At 42.3% G+C, this 17,005-nt stretch overlaps 1 protein-coding gene across 2 annotated transcripts in view; it reads left to right on the forward strand.

Moving 5' to 3' along the window:
• Window positions 1–17,005, forward strand: part of sema6a (sema domain, transmembrane domain (TM), and cytoplasmic domain, (semaphorin) 6A) — a 107,756-nt gene that overhangs the window by 43,919 nt on the left and 46,832 nt on the right. For both annotated transcript variants that reach the window (XM_034118105.1, XM_034118106.1), the window contains exons 2-3: window positions 4,345–4,519; window positions 5,349–5,466. In XM_034118105.1, coding sequence (XP_033973996.1) covers window positions 4,420–4,519; window positions 5,349–5,466 — 218 coding nt within the window. In that variant the 5' untranslated portion in view covers window positions 4,345–4,419. The remainder of the gene's footprint in view (window positions 1–4,344; window positions 4,520–5,348; window positions 5,467–17,005) is intronic.

Genomic DNA, 17,005 nt, shown 5'->3' on the forward strand with positions numbered 1-17,005 from the left:
TGCTTAACACACATGCACAAACACGCTAATGCACACATACACACAAAAGCAGCTACTCTATCATTGAAAGAGTGCAGAAAGTGTAAGGGAATAGCAGCTAAGGTTATTAAAGATGTTATCTATTAAAGCCCAAGGAGGAGGCACAGTGCTCTTTATGTCGTTTCTTTGGTTGCTTTTCGAGGAGAGCTTGCAAGAGAAGAAATTCAGACACCTCCACACACACTTTCACCTGCGCAAGTGTGGCTCAGTGGTTGTAGGTCAATCATTATTGCAGTTTGAGCGCATGTTCTGGATCTGAAGCCTTCATTTCTGGATGTTCTCAGATTGTCTGTGTGTCTATAGTGCTGCACAAAAATAGAATTTTTGATGAGGATTCAAAACACACAAACCGTTACACTCACACACAAGGAAGCAATTTGCTCTCCCACAAAAAGAGCGTAATTCGGTAAAGACAGACTGCGTATCGCTCCCTCCTGGTACCCATGTGTGGCAGCTGGTAACAAAAGAGCTACTGGGAGTTTCATTTAAGTCGTTTTGTGCTAAATGTATTTAGTGTATCACAGGAGGCAGCGTGAGATGGTTTGGCTAACAGCTTCTAGCATTTTATTACACACAATTTATATAGATGGAGGATGTGCCTTGCCTTCAGCAGCCAACAATTATCCGCACATACAAGATCAATGTCTGGATGGATCAATGTCTACAGTATGATTAATCCCATGAGATTCATTACAATGATACTACAGCATCTACAGTCACATGATTAGGCAGCTATTATAGCTCCACATTTCATTGTGACATAATGTTAAAAATATAATTACAGAATTATTTCCATTTATTGGGCTTTGGTACAGATCACATCTTGTGTTCTTGCTCATTGAAACTCCCATCCGTCATTCACTGTGGAAGCTCCCTGAGGGCTAACCTCTCTGCCTCATGCCACTTCCTGGTCATCAATCAGTCAATTACTGGAGGACTTCCGGGTCAAGGTTCAGGAGAAAAACTCATTTTAGTCCAGAGGTTTACTGTACCGTGAAGAGAGAAGACAAAGACAGCTTTTTTGTTTACAATTTGTAGAGAAATTGAATACACGGCGCAAGTGTAGCTCTGTCAACCTTCACTTTATGATAAAGGTGAGGGTGAGGGGAAATCCATTTTGGTATTTTTTCTTTTTATTAAATATAGAGTGTGGTAAAGAAAAAACAGGGCTAGGATAAGAGGAGTAGGCCATTGAGTAAGAAAGGAGGGAGGAGAACGGATTGTGAGATCAAGGTCGTACCCATGCTTTAGTATTGGTATTCTCCTCAGTGTTAAAGTGATTCTCCCTGTGAATAGTGTTTTCATTCCTCCGCTGAATGAGATTCACAGGAGCATAGAAAGAGAGAGAGAGAGAGAGAGAGTGAGAGAGAGAGAGAGAGAGAGCTATTCTGCTTTTTAAGCCCCCCCCCCCCGTTAGTTCCCCCCTTCGGACATACAATAGCGAATGAAAATACAGAGTGGGATAAACAACTTTTATCAGACTGAATCACATAAAATCGACTGTTTTATTCAATTCTTCATCCCTGAAGCACACCTTACTCTATCTACCCTGCAAAATCTCACCCCTGCAGCTTCAACTGAGGATGAAACCAAGGGCTTTATGCAAATTAAATGCTTTATTCTTGATTAGATTACAGACGCAATAATTGTCTTGGATGATTTATGGGTGTAATTTGTTGCCACAAACTGCAGGAGAGAAAAACTCAGTTGCCATGGTTTGTGCAATAAAGACATTACATCAACACAATTTAATGCATCTGCTACAAAATTCACTTCAGCTGGTTTACATACATTACATTAGAAAATGAGATTGTTGAGGACATTCCGTTTTCATCTTCCTGGTGTTTTTCCCAGGAAACAGGCAGTCATCATGCTTATTGAGTGAAAATAGGGAATCAACAGTTGGCATGTTGGCATGAGTGCAACGAAAAATGATACTAAGAGGAAAGTAAGGAAAGTACAAGCATGCAGGTGGTTCTTAACCTGCGGGCGGGGGCTGCCGGGCCTCTGAATTAGCCTCTGAATTAGCCCTGAGCGAAGAAATGCTAACGCACTTAGCACAGAACTCACGGTATAAATACTTTATTACTTATCGGATCTGCACAAACAAGTTATCATTCATTAAAGCTGAGATTCCACAGATACTAGAGGTATAAGTATCATCACTGAGCGACCAGAACTCAGGCCAGCGAAGGCAAACCCAGACAACACACCACGTAGCTTTACGGAGCCAAAACGGCATATATGTCTTACCTTTGCTGTTTTCTGATCAAAAGTTGTGTTCAATGGCATTAAAACGATAAAAACGCTGCTGAAGGTTAATCCATAGGTTATCCAATGTCTCTGTGTCACTTTGAAATGATTACTGATAATCCATCTTCATATTTATGGCTATAACCTAGTTTTCAGTTTTCAGTTTTCAGAGCGTAACATAGCTTTTGGTTTGGGCAAGCTGCGTGCGCATCACTCTCATTCCTCAATGGTAACGTGTAGGTGGATTTAGGAACTTCCCTCTCTATTCTATTGGCTCTAAAGCCCCGGACACACCAAGCAGATTTTGGCCGTCGATGGATGTCAGGCCGACGATGAGCGTCCTGTCGCCCTACTCAGATTGGTGTGTCCCGCACCGTCGTATCTTTTCGGCCGTGCCGACACCTTTTTGGCCGAAAACCTACCGATTCGACAACTGTCGGTCAAATAAATCACTCTGATTGGCTGTTCAGCTAGCGAATCAGTGCATGAGAAGCGAAACGGAAGTAAGGGACCCAAACAAACTATTAAGAAGGCAAATCTGAGATTTCATTTAACTCCAGCTCTCGACATAGGTTCGGGAAAGCCCCATGAGCTTCTCGCTGTAGAGTGAAAATGGAACGCACACGCTATTTGTTGTTTGTTTATATCACGCAGTCTGTTCTTCTTCTCTCGGTTATCACGCAGTCTGTCTTCCGGTTGTTGCCTCTTTTGAATGACGAATACACACTACCGCCGCCTGCTGGTAAGGAGATTATTGCCACTCACGCATGCGCAGTTCGTACGTGCTACTTGGCCGTCGGCTGAAATCTTTGCGGTGTGTTTCAGTGCGACTGTTGGCCAAGACGTAGGTGAGGCGACACAACAGTCGGGTCCGTCTGTGTGAGTTCTTTGGTGTCAGCTTGGTGTGTCCCTACCTTAACGGTTCAAAAGAGGTGTTAATCAAAATCGACCGAGGGGGGCCAGAGATATGATAAATCCACCCAAATGACCCCAGAAGTGGTTCTTTTTTTGCTAAACCTCTCTATAAAGGTAAAATGTCACTTGTTTTGCATCAATCTTGATACAGGGTACTTATTATATGTTATAGTTTGGATTCCTAAAGCTTTTAGTCTACGATCCCATCATTCAAGGGTGGTTTTCACTATAAGTAATGTTTTTTTTTGTTCAATCTGAATTTACTTTAAAATAAAAAAATTCTATATTGATTCTGACTTTTCTACATCCAACTCACAGGTTTATCATTGCTTTGAGAAAAAAGATTATTAATTTACCCCTTTTAGAAGTGAAGATATAGTCATTTGTTCTGGGAATGTCATTTTCGAGCCTGAGACCTGAAAAACAGGCTCAGGGCTTAACAGGTTAAACCAATCCGTTGGTTAATTAGGGAGTTTATTAGCTGTTCCAATGTGATGGTGGTCATCGGACTCTAGGAGTTATGATGTGGGATCGCTACCCTTGTAGGTGAATGACAGTGGGTAAATGAGGTACTTGCCAAACCACCCAGCCCCATCTCAGGTACTGCCGATACTTTAGAGCAGGCTAATCTCAACAAGAGCTCACCCACTTCACTCAGACCCTGCCACATACAGAGATAGAGAGAGAGAGGGACAGAGGCACAGAGATTTTCTCTTTCTGACATCGATCTATGACGCATATTAGCACCATAATCCAATTAATTCTGTTTCGCTTGCAACACAGCTCACTTGAGTCATCGAAAATGCATATATAAATATATCAGATTGAAATGGGTTGTGCAAATTGCACAAACAGCTTATTCAGGTGGACTTGAAATTGTTTGGCTAACTACTTTCTTTTTCTGCCTCTCCTCGCTCTCCCCCCTTATGCTTCTGTGTTTATTTGTTTCAAACAAAGAATGCAGAAACTGCGGAGGAAAAGTAATTGAGGAGGCAGTCAGGTGAAAACAGATTTGTTTGAAAAACTTAGTTTTTTCTGTCTGTTTTTTTCTCCTGTCTTATATCCCCCCATATATTTCCTTCATCCCTCTCTATCTCTTCCCTCATATTCTAACCACTTCTTTCTCTCTTTGTGCAGGCTGAGGTAAATCTTTAGCACCAGCAGAGGACCAGCAGTAGCAGCAGCAGCAGCAGCAGCAGTGTTGGTGCGACCATGAGGTCAGAGGCCTTGTTACTCTACTTCACGCTACTGCAATTAGCCGGGGCGGGCTTCCCCGAAGACAGCGAGCCTATTAGCATCTCACACGGCAACTGTAAGTATATACATCTTTCTTTCTTTCTTGCACACTGTCCTTCCTCTCATTACGAGTCCTCCCTCGCTCTCTCCCTGCACTCTGTTCCCTATCCTCTTTGTCTTCCCCTTCGCAAATCCCCCTTCTCAGTGTCTCTCTCTCGTTTTATCCTTTTGCTCTGCCTCATCCCTCTCAACCCTTGCTTCCTCTGCAACCCCCACCTCCCTCTTTACTGAATGCACTTTGGAGGCATGGAGTGTAATTTGGCGCCCAAGGATAGGCCCTCGTCACACACTAAAATGAAGGACTTAAAGCAGCATTTGAAACGGAGCCCACCCTACATCAAAGGATAATCCGTTATTTTTCTGTTGGGCTTCTAATGCTGTGTGTGATAGTGTAAATGCTGTTGCAGGCTACAAAGACGCGGCCATTGTTCCTCTCTGGGTTTATCTTTGTGTCTCCCTCCATCCTGCCCTGTCCTGCTCTCTTTGGACCTAACGCTGCACCTAACGCCGCTGGCCAGGAGAGCAGAAAGAGAGGCCAGCCAGCCTCACATAGACCTGCTCCTCTATCAGAGTGTTTTTTTCAAATTAAGCGCTTTCATCCTGAGCCACTAGCAATAGCAAAATTGCATGGTACAGTGCAGCAAAGTTTTAGTCTACAATTGATGGTCACTAGAGGAGCTCAGCCAACAACTGTGGTGGTGTTTTCTCATCCAGCTAAGACACATGGGTTGACATTTGACCTAAAGTAAATGAGAAACTTGAAATAAAATGCGTCATTATTACTACAATTACTGCTTTTATAAACGATACACACACAGAGATTCATTTATGTCATCTCCTTTCAGACACAAAACAGTATCCAGCGTTTGTTGGCCACAAACCTGGCAGGAACAACACGCAGCGGCACAAACTGGACATCCAGCTCATCATGATCATGAACAGGACGTTATACATTGCTGCCAGGTAAGTGATAAGAACTGTTGGTTCAGATTTATGTGTATATCCATACAAAAGAGATGAAATAGAAAATGATGTTGCTACAGTATTTCACACATAGAGACATTCAAGAAGACCCATCTGACTACTTTTCACTGTAGATTAGGATTACTGAATGATGAATGACTGTTACCAGTTTTAACTTGTTTTAACTTGATAATGGTTGAGTGCTGTGAGATGCACAGCTGTCAGGTTAGCATACTTAACTTTGGAGCCCTGTGGTGCTGTTCTCTTTCAAAGTTCTGGTCTCATGAGGGACTAATTCGGAGCAGAATGCTGAGACTTTAAAGCACTTTGCAGTCTGGACTTTTTCTTTCATTACCTCTTTGTTGTTTTCTATGTTGGGCTTGCCTTCTGCCAAAACCCCTTTTACCTTGTACTATGTCCCTGCAGACCTGTGGCCTGTTTTTTTTTTTTAAATGCCTAGGCAGACGTACACACTCACACCAACACAAACCCACAAACTTATACAGATAAAAACAACAGTTGAAGAAAAGACGACTTGATATAATCCTCATTTATGCTCTAAATACAGCATTTAGACACATGTATTGCACATTTTATGTTGTCGATAACAATAATACAGGAATAATACTGGCATTTTGTCTCTTCATTTGTTGGCAGCCAGGTTGCCCTCGCAAATCGATTCTAAAAAAAGTCTTTGTACCTCTGCCTGGATGTCTTTTTACCCACTTGGGTGTCACCTACCTTTATTGATTTATGTCCATCAATCATTTCGTTTTTCACCTGCATGTCTTTAATTTAGTGTGACTCATCTTTCAAAGACAATATAGCTCAATAACACCATCTGGAGACATGGAGCAAACCAATATTGATTTCATCTTCTCTCTTGTCATTATTATGTTATGTTCATAGCTTCACCTCATGCAGAGTGATCAATCTGTAAACACAGGTTCATGTCCAAAGCTTCAACAGGCAGGTTTACCTTCAATGTTGCAGCAGCATTGAAACTCGCTTAATAAAATGGATCCTTATGGGGTTGTGCTGTGTCGTTCATGGCTAATTGAGTGGCAAGCTTGATTGGATACTGTTAAAAGTCACAATAGGGGTCTCTCTTTGTTTTCCTCCCAAGCATATCAAATTAAGTGGCTGAAGGAGGTGGCTGCTTTAAGTGGCAGAGCTATTTAACATATCTGTGGTCATTAAGAGGAGGTGTGTGGAAAAGGAAACAGGCCGAAAGAGAGAGAGAGTGTGTGCGTGTGTTTGTGTGTGTGTGTGTGTCGAGGCGCCAGAGACTTTGGTCTGCCTGTCGCCCACCTGCTCCACATGGGGTTTCAGGGGCCTGAGGGAAATGAGACAGAGGGTTTATTGGACGGGTGTGTGAGTGTGTGAGTGTGAGTGAAGAGGAGGGTGTGTATTGCCCAGTCGAGTACGCTGACCAGTTGTTGCAAGGATTTAAAAGTGATTTCTAGTGTGTGACATGTGGCTTTAAGTGTGCATATGGTGGTACTTTTGGGATAACATGTGTCGGTGTGCCTGTTGGCCTGGGCATTACAGCCTGTTACTGTGCCTGCAGTGAGTTGTGTGTGTGTGTGTGTGTGTGTGTGTGTGTGTGTGTGTGTGTGTGTGTGTGTGTGTGTGTGTGTGTGTGTGTGTGTGTGTGTGTGTGTGTGTGTGTGTGTGTGTGTGTGTGTGTGTGTGTGTGTGTGTGTGTGTGTGGTGTGTGTGTGTGTGTGTGTGTGTGTGTGTGTGTGTGTGTGTGTGTGTGCGTGCGTGAGGTCACCTGGAGCGCTGGTCCCACATTTGCATACTTTCTTGAAGCAGACTGGAATTCTGACACATGGCCCGAGGTATTTGACCCCCTGAATAACTGGAATGGCTGCCTCAGATTAGACCCAGCCGGATGACCGCCATTGATCCTGACATAGAGAAGAATGTTTGAGTCGATAACATGGACACACAAATGACGGCCAGTGCACAAATATCCATGGTCACTAACAAGATATCGATAAAGACATGTTAAAGTTAAATGACAAACAGTTCAAGGCAAAGAGAGGAGACTATCACCACTTCAGAAATCAATGTGAAAGTGAGCCAATAGTCAACACAGCAAGTCACGAGTCATGAAACAACGAACAATGCGGCAGGCAAAAAACTAGGCAACATCAATAGTTGCTTTTACGATGGTTGTCAAGTTAAATGACTTTTTTATTCTGATGCCAGCATCGCACAGCCTTGCCATCATGCCTCTAGACCAGTGAGCCACTCTTCTTGGTGTGCAGCAGCTTGCAGATGGCCACTGTGAACGCAGTCCAAAGCTCAACACTGTTTCAGGCTGTTTTTTGAATGGCTGCTCAGTGTATTAAATCTCTTTGGCTCCTGTTTTGGTGCTGGCAAAAGAATCAGAAGATTGTAAAGCTGTGAGATGTGGTAATCCATAGAGGGAAAAAGGCACGTCTGTAGCAACAGAGAAACTCAGCAACAGATGAAGTCATTGATAATTCATCCTCGGGTTTGAGCCTTGAATCAAATGCATTGGTTGAGTGGAATCAGACGCTTTTTTTGCTGTCCTTTTCAGGCATTATATGTGGGCAGTAATTGAAGAAAATGGCCTCTGTTAATAAGGTCAGGGCTTTACCAATATGTGTAAAATATCATTAGCCCACAAACTCATATATATTGAACGGTGATTATGAATTCAGTTCATGACTATTTTCGTCCCTTTATATTCTGGACCTTACCATGACTCAGTTTCCATGAGGTGCATTATACAGAGGGGCAGTACACGCTGATACGATACCAGACAGCTGCTTTCTATACGCAGGCTTTCAAAAACATCTTGTTTGTTCAGTTTTAGCATTGGACTGAGTATAGTTTTGATTTCTTTAACTCTCATCAAATAGCTGTTCTTAAAATGAAGGATGCATAATAAGTCCCTCTTTATGTCACTCGTTTGCATTTGCACACTGAGAAAAATAGATGTGAATTACAACAAGAGGGTTTTGTTTGTGAAGTTGTTGATGAACATGTGATTCAACCTTGTACCAAGTTGGCTTATTTGCAGCTGCAGTTTCAAACATTTTTATGGTAGCAAGCAATCAGCTGTATATTATCCAGGATAAACTGAGATATGATGTATATTAAAGTATGGGTAATGAACATAAAATACGTCATGTCCCAGCTCATGGCTTTATGTGTCTGCTGTCATGTTTTGGTGTTTAGCAGCAGAGTCACGTTCAGTAAAAGTAGTAAACAGTTTTTGATGCGGCTCTGAGAGATGGACACAGGAGGATTCCTATCCCAGAAGTCCATATTTCATGGTCAGGTTGAACTATGTACAGCAGAACTCATCACAGTGTAGTGGGAGATTTATCATTTTGATCACTAAAAATATCTCTGTGTGCAAGGGTGTGAACATGAATATGGGTGTGTGGGTGTACAGCTGTAGCCAGAGCAGGCCATGCCATGTAACTCTGTGTGTGTGTGTGTGTGTGTGTGTGTGTGTGTGTGTGTGTGTGTGTGTGTGTGTGTGTGTGTGTGTGTGTGTGTGTGTGTGTGTGTGTGTGTGTGTGTGTGTGTGTGTGTGTGTGTGTGTGTGTGTGTGTGTGTGTGTGTGTGTGTGTGTGTGTGTGTGTGTGTGTGTGTGTGTGTGTGTGTGTGTTTAATCAATAGATTTGATTGAAGCCACAAGCCATGTCGCTGTCTTGCAGACTTGTCCAAACTCTAATCTTCATTCTAACATATAAAGCTCATTGCTGTCAGTCCTAAAGATGCCAGTAGTAACCCGTGTGTGTGTTCCTGGACTTCTACCTTTGTGAGAACTGTTTTTAGTTTTTTTTTATACGAACTCCATCAGCTGAAAAGGTCAACATTTCAGCAGCATTTGTAGTATAAAGAAAAACTATATTGTGGGATCAACGTGTTTCAGCTTGTGGCCTTTATCAGAATCTATACATAGCATTGCAAAGTACAGTTAAGATGGGATTTCATGTTCTTTAACTAAAGTGGGTCTATTTATGTAGTAATAGAGATAATTTCTATCAGTTAGCATAACATCGCAGTCATCAAAGTTATTGATGAGTTCCGATGAGTCTGATGGGAAAAGTGTTGAGTAGTCAGATTGGACAGGATTAAACGAGTCTACATTTTTGTCCGCTTATATAAGCGATTTCATATGGAAGTGAAGCCGAAAGTGAACACTACCAAAATGTTGTAAAGAATAGTATATGTGCACTACAGGATTGCAACCGTTTGAAAGTGAGCAAGGAAGTAAGTAGGTTTGTAATCTATGATGGATGTTTCATGGTTTCAAAAAATGATTATTTGACTGCTTGCATTTTTCATCTTGTTTGACTTCTTTATCATCAAAGTCACTAAGTTCCAAGATCGCAGCAACCTAATGTTAAACAATATCGAAGTTATGGATGGAAATGATAAAAAACTTGACTTTGTCTTTGTAATAGGGTTTAAAGACATGCGGGGAAGAGACAATAATAGAATAAGACAGACACTCCATGCATAATTTTGCTTGCGTGTGTGTGTGTCTGTGTGTGTTTGTGTGTGTGTGCATGTGAGATAATTTGTTACTGTATAGCGAGCATGCCACTGGTCTCTCCACATGCAGGGCATAGTCGCCATTCCTGGTCCTCAGTAGGCTTTCACCATGGTAACACCAACCACACTATGTTTACACCCTCTATGAGGCTGGGAAGCATGGGAACCAGAGAGAGAGAGTGTCTGTGTGTGTGTGTGTATGTGTGTGTGTGTGGGGGACAGTGAGAGACGGAGGGCAGGGAAGCTGTTTTAGAGTGTACGAAACCCAAATTTGAGGTTGGCGTTAGCACTCACACAGAGACACAAACAATAAACAAAGGCACAAACATGCACGCTCAAACATCCAGATTACGTTCTCTCGGGCGAGTCCTCTGGAACAGTCGGGCCTCTGTGGCGCAACTCTTCCCTGTCGGGTCTCTTTGGGTCTCGCAGTGGAGGCCACTAGAGTCTCCATTATTGTAGCTGCACCAAATCCTGTTAAAACCCACTAATGACTGGGATTACACGGTTGCCTCCTCTCCCTCTCAGCACCAGCGACATCCAGCCACGTCCACACTCAGAAACAAAGTTTGTAGCTCCAGCTGTCATAATCACCTGAATTAAAAGTTGGTAGAAGCTTCCATTCAAAATGTTACTCTGAAGATATGTAAAATGCGTTATTTTTAAGGAAATTTGAGCATATAGCAGTTTATCCAGCTAAAATACACAGTGCCTGCCAATAGTAGTACATAATAGTAGATGTATGTTCTCCAATTTAGTATCAAGTTATTGTAACAGCTCAGTGGGTTACGTGTTGTTGGAGCTCTGATTACTGTTAGTTTGACATTTAAACACACACATGACTCTAACTGTTAAAACTATAGTTGAGAAGAACAGTGTTAAAGTCAGAATACAGTGTCTATTTTAATTTGTGTTGGATGTAGAGCATGGAGAGAGAAAAAAAATGTGTAGGCAGGCCAGACGTGGTGTTTTGATATTGAGGCCTCTATACCAATACAGACTTTTTTCTCTTCAATAAACCTAGTTTATTTCATTGATTTAATTATTTACCGTTATTTATGCCCTGGAAACTAGTTTTTAGACAGCTATATACTTTAAATATTGTTTCCGCATTACTGGCTGCTATCAGGTGCACATAGAACAGTGTTTAGCCTAATGTCAATGCAATGCAATGCAATGCAAATTAAAAGTTGTCAGGCAATTTAAAATCTGTTCTAAATATCGAGATATTTGGATATATTGAGGGTATGGTGAATTATAAAACATGGTGGTAATCCATCACATCTCGTTACTATGTGTTAAAATGTTAGGAATATTGCTGAAGGGCATGCTCTCTTAGTTGGTGTGCACATCATTAATTTGTTGGCACAAATTAAGTTATTGGAAAGCACATTACTAACCTCAGAGTACAAATTACTTATCCACTTACTGGGATCTCTTGCAAAAAACTGAAGATTTGAAGCATATTTTGAGACTACTGGATAGATTTCAATCAATAAATGTAAAATGAACCACATCTTTTATGCAGTTAGTATGCATGCCTGCCTAACTGCGTTAAGTGTGCAGGCTCAAAACATTCCCCTCACCCCACTGACTCAGCCACACAAACACACACACATACACTCATATGCACAAACTCACAAGAGGGGGATGTGCAGAGAATGTAGAAAATCATAATGAGAATCTCAACCTTCGAAAAGAACAACCTGCCTCAACTTGGGGGTGAGTGAACTCTGGCTTGTTGTATTTCATGCCATCACATCAGCGAGGGCCTCTCCGTGCCCTCAGCCCATTCAGAACCTCAGCAACTGGCCTCACAGCCCAGAGGTGCCTGCTGGAGTCCCCAATCCCTCCCATCCACTTTGTTAAGGGGATTTGAACCTGGGGATGCAAAGACAATGCACAATGGACCCTCCTCCACCACTGATGATCCAGTTATGAACAGAGAGGAATATGGGTGAAGAGGGTGATGAGATAGAAAAAAGGGTGGGAGGTGGAGAGGAGGGTGGACGTGCAGGCATTTAGTTTGTGGAAAGAGGGGTGGTGGCAAAAGGTGTGGGGTGCATGCTAATCGGTTCCTCTCTTTACTGCTAAAGAAGTACTAGATAGTTTGACAAAGGCCCTGCAGATGGACACAGCTGGCCCTCAGTTACCCCAGAAGAAATGCGCTGTTATGAAAACGACATTCTTCCCCACAAAGCCCCTGTGTTCTCATGGTTACGCATGGCTCCATGTCCGACGGAGACCCCTGTACACTATCTCACACTCTTGCCCATGCTCACTTGGTCAACTGTCTTGTCTTGATCATTCAGCTCTTTCTGTGTCTGTTTTCATCCTATTACAGTGACTCCATATTTCTGTCTAAGAGGATATTCGCATACCTTCCGTCCTACTCAGTGAATTTCGGGAAATGCAAAGCCCCCGACAAGTGATTCACATTGAAACCAATGTTCTGCACTTGTTGGTTGTCAAAGGCTTTTGTTATTTAGTTTTTCTAACTATCATACGGATTTGTACATTTGCTAGCATAGCCACAAAACAGTAGACCCTTATTCTTTGTGTAAAAGCACTGTGCTGTGCAGAGCATGATTGACTCATGGGTTACAGTTGAGGGGGAGAAAAAGATGGGAATGAGAAGGGCTTGCAGCAAAACATCTTTGGTTGGATTTCAGTAAATGACGTCCCTTGTGAACAGTATCCAAGGACAGACCTGTTTCCACAAGACAAATTTGAGTCTCATTTAAACCGATTCGATTTGGATCCAGTGGTTGGCAGAGATCTGAGGTTTTTTGAGACTGTTAGTCTCCCCAGGGGAGTGCTGGAGATTTGTTGGGGTGCAGAGGAAGAGATTTAATGTCCCTCGCAAATTAACGTCCATAAATCTGCTTAAAAGTCAAAGAAAGGGACATCCTTATCACAGTTTGGCTTTTCTGAGAATCATTACATCCTTAGGTCTTTTTCAGTATCAAAGTAATCCGGAGATGGTTGTTTTACCATCCATAGGTACAATAAAACCCTGCTAGGGAGTCATTATGAAGTTTGAATTGTCTCAAGGCTGCAGACATTAGTGTTCTGTTCATTGTGTTTGACCCAGTGTGAAACATGGTGGTGTAAGTGGTTCAACACTCAAAATTAAATGTAAAAGTAACTAATGCAATAGATAAATGGATTAACACTTATGGTACAGAAGACAATTCTAAGTTAACTTACAAGTATTTTAACTACAAGGAGTTGTTTTGCACTTTTGTTATGAGTTTTAACAAAACATGGAAATTCACCTGATCTCAAATGATCATAACACTTCAAATATGTTTAATTCCTATACATTATTTTACACGTAAAATGTTAATTTGCACCATCTAATAATCATATTCACTCTGAACTGCATTAAGGTTGTATTTTAGATCTTTGCTACAGTCTTGCTCCAACAGAACGGCAGCGTGAACTCGGTCAGTTGTTTAGTCTGAACTATTCTTGGTGGGCATGAACTGTCTTGAAATCTGACCTCGGTTTATGGCCTCTAGGTCAGGAGGCTGTCTGTGTGTTTCAGGCTTTGAACAGTCATAACAAGAAAATGGCAGATACTTAAAAGATATTGGTACAATTGGACGTTAATAGTTTGATTGTTAATCATTTTTTTACCAACTTTTCAAAAAGTATCCTGTTGCAGCTTCTCTGTGGGGATTGCAGATTGAATATCTTGAGGGTTTTAACATTATTTAGACCAATTGATTAAACTATGAATCAAGATAATCATCAGCAGATTAATCAGTTAATAAATTATTGTTTGTTTCAGCGCTGGTGTTGATATCAACTAACTCCAATTATTAGTATTATTTTAATGCAAAGCCTTTCAGTAAGGATGTCACATGTCAGAATATACTTCGACAATAACGTCATTTTGCCAGGAAGTTTAGTCAATCTATTGTTGCCTATGATGCGTCTTGTATTTCAAACAGATTAGCAACTCTGCAAGTTGATTTTCATAGGTCAATAGATAAACGGAAACCAGTGGCTGTCTGGAAGATAGAAAATCAATTATAAAATGTCAGGTTTGCTTTTGAAAATGGTCTGCAATGACGTTAACTTAATTGGATTTGTAGTTAATGGTCTACAACATACAATACCACCTTTGTAGTCTCTTGAAGAGAGTTATATAGCTGTGAGTCACACACCAGAGGGGAGTGCTGTAATATGAGTTCAGGTGCGGTGGTGAAGAGGGGAAAGGGTCCATGTGTGTGTTTGTGTGAGCATGTTGGAGTTAAAGGAGGGGGGGGGGGGGTCTCCTTGCACATGTGTGTGTTTAGAGAGCTGGTGTTGACACAGACACAGCCGCTCCATTGTCCTTCTCCATCTCTAGTCAGGATGTTTGAGGGACGCCTCATCGCTTGGCTCCCTCTAATCTCAGCTGGAACCAAAAAGCGTGCGGCTGGAAGCCCTCAACCCTCGAGGTCACTGTCAGCACCGGGACAAGAGAGGAGAGGAGAGGAGAGGACAAGAGAGGAGAGGAGAGGAGAGGACAAGAGAGGAGAGGAGAGGAGAGGACAAGAGAGGAGAAGAGAGGCACAGGACAGGGGAAGGTTACTGTCGAAAATTATGGCGCAGTCAATTACAGATTGCTCATGAGCTGCTTCAAAATTGCAGGCTGTAAAATAACCCACGGGATTACACTAAATCCGCCAAGTAATCCTCTGATTTAATAGCTTTTGATTAAGTTTTGTCTTTTTAATATAAAGTTCGAATTTGTATAATAAGATATAAACAAAGTTCGATTAGCAAGTTTGAGAACTTTAGGAAATATAGCTGAAGACTAAATCATCATTATCTGCCATCACCTTTCTTTCCATTTAAATGTTTCTTCCTCGCGGCCCGTCCACACGGCGGCGTGCGTTGAAGCTTCAACGCTTCTGCCCATTCACTTTGAATGGGGTGACGTCACGTTTCGCCGAACTGCATTGTGGGAGCGAAGCGTAGCTTCAGAAGCGTTGCTCGCTGCAAAAGTTGAGCAATGTTCAACTTTTGAAGCTTCGGCGGAAGCGTCAGCCAATCGAATCATATGCCAGTACAAGCTCTAGCCAATCAAACCGCGTGCTTGTGTGTCCGGGGCGGGAGATTCATGTGATTGGTTGTTGGTCGAGTTTCAGCCCCCCCCGCCGGCAAGCTTCAACGCACGCCGCTGTGTGGACGGGCCGTCACTGTCTTATCTTGGATGGGATCGGGTTCATTTTTTGATTTGATTTAAATAATCAAATGTACTGTATCGGCACATGATATGTATCCTGTTACCCTGGCAGCAAGGTGAAAAAAACTGTAAAACACAAAGGGGCCCTTCAGGCACCCCAGAAATTGAATCCACATCGATGAGCCTGAGAAATGAAATGGTAATGGTACCAGAGAGCTTTGATAAAAAAACATTTTGCAGCAACGTTTGAGGTTTTGGCCTGAATCTCTTGTGTTTTAGTCAATGCAGACTGCACAGTGACAGTCAGCATCTGGCATTTGGGCATGGCATGCATCTCAGTGACCCAAAGGTGACCTCCTTTTCTTTTCTCTTTTCATGGATAAATATTGCATGAAAAAGTGTTTAATTTTAATGGGTTCTTAAAGAAGGAGATTTTTTCAAAGCAAAATATTCTAAAGCAAAAACTGCTTTTTGAAAGGAGTCCGAATCCTGTGCTCTGCTCATTAGGAACGGATATTCACCAATTTATAAATTAAGATAATAGGTTAGTTGTATTGCAATATTGAATGTATGGTCATCTACATATATGTTTTAGATAGTCATATCAATTGCATATTTCATTTTGTACTTCATCAATTGTTGCATACTTAATTGTCAGTGTAGAAATGGAAGGAAGGAGTACTGACGAAAAACAAAGCAAACATTGTACGGAGATTTTGCCTGTGGCTTTAACGGAGAAGCGTCTCTGTTTTCTTAATTTCCACTGCTCTCAAAGATTAATTATTCAATGTAAGCGTTGTGGCTGATAATGTACAGTAGACTGTGTTTTATCTTCGAGGAGATGGCGGTGGCCCCCAGGAAAGCGATATAAGTGGATTCATTTCAAGATGCCTGTTCCTCCAAAGACTTTATTAGATTTAGTTAATGAGAGAGCAAGGCAGGCAGACTGGCTGGGCGCAGGTTGGGGAGCTGGAACGTAATTAAGCTGTGAGTCTGACGATGCCACTGTTACACACTTTGATTAAAAACACGTTCAACAGCTAATCTCCTACAAATTAAAGCAGTTACATAATTTGGCACGGTCACCTTTGTTTCTCAAACGAGGTAAATCCCCCTTTCTTACTGTATTTTCGGCTCACACCTTCTGCCCCACATCAGCACCCTCCCTCTCCCTGTCTGCACCCTAATTCTCCACGGTAAGTAGGTGTAGCTTCACGCCGGGTCCAGCCGGTCCGTCTGTCTGAGATGTAGTTAACCCTTGTGGGCTTTATGTCTTCCATATGCCCTGCTGGGGCCTATATGGCAGAACTCTGTAATACAGGAGAAGTCTGTATGTTTCCAGGCCAGCACACACAAGTATTCTTGTCTGAGCTATAATGAGTGTTAGTATAGATTTCCTGTGGCTCAAACACTAGGCTTAATTGACCTGAACAGCTCTGAGTGACTTGGCACCTCCCGTCTCAACCTTCCCCTCCTCCCCCACCCCCCCCCCCCCCCCTCAAGACCTTTCTCTGGGACAAAGAGGCTTTTGTCCCGGGGCCTGCGCCACAGCGCTCTAAACCTTTGTTGACTGTTTCTGTCTGACAGAGCAAATAGCTCTGGCGTCCTTTTGTTTATTGTCATTTTTTGAAGTTTGAACAAAGTTTATACAAAGCCCCTATTTCTGACGTTGTTCGCTGCCTTCAGGGGGAAACATGGAAGAAGAGAAATGGGTTTATTGTTTGTTGCATTTTTTGACTGTCTGCTGCTGTCTGACTGTTATCTTCTCATCTCTCTCCCTCCTTCTCCTGCCCTACCTCACTCACTCGC

This window comes from Trematomus bernacchii, unplaced genomic scaffold (assembly GCF_902827165.1).
Source record: "Trematomus bernacchii unplaced genomic scaffold, fTreBer1.1, whole genome shotgun sequence".
NCBI lineage: Eukaryota > Metazoa > Chordata > Actinopteri > Perciformes > Nototheniidae > Trematomus > Trematomus bernacchii.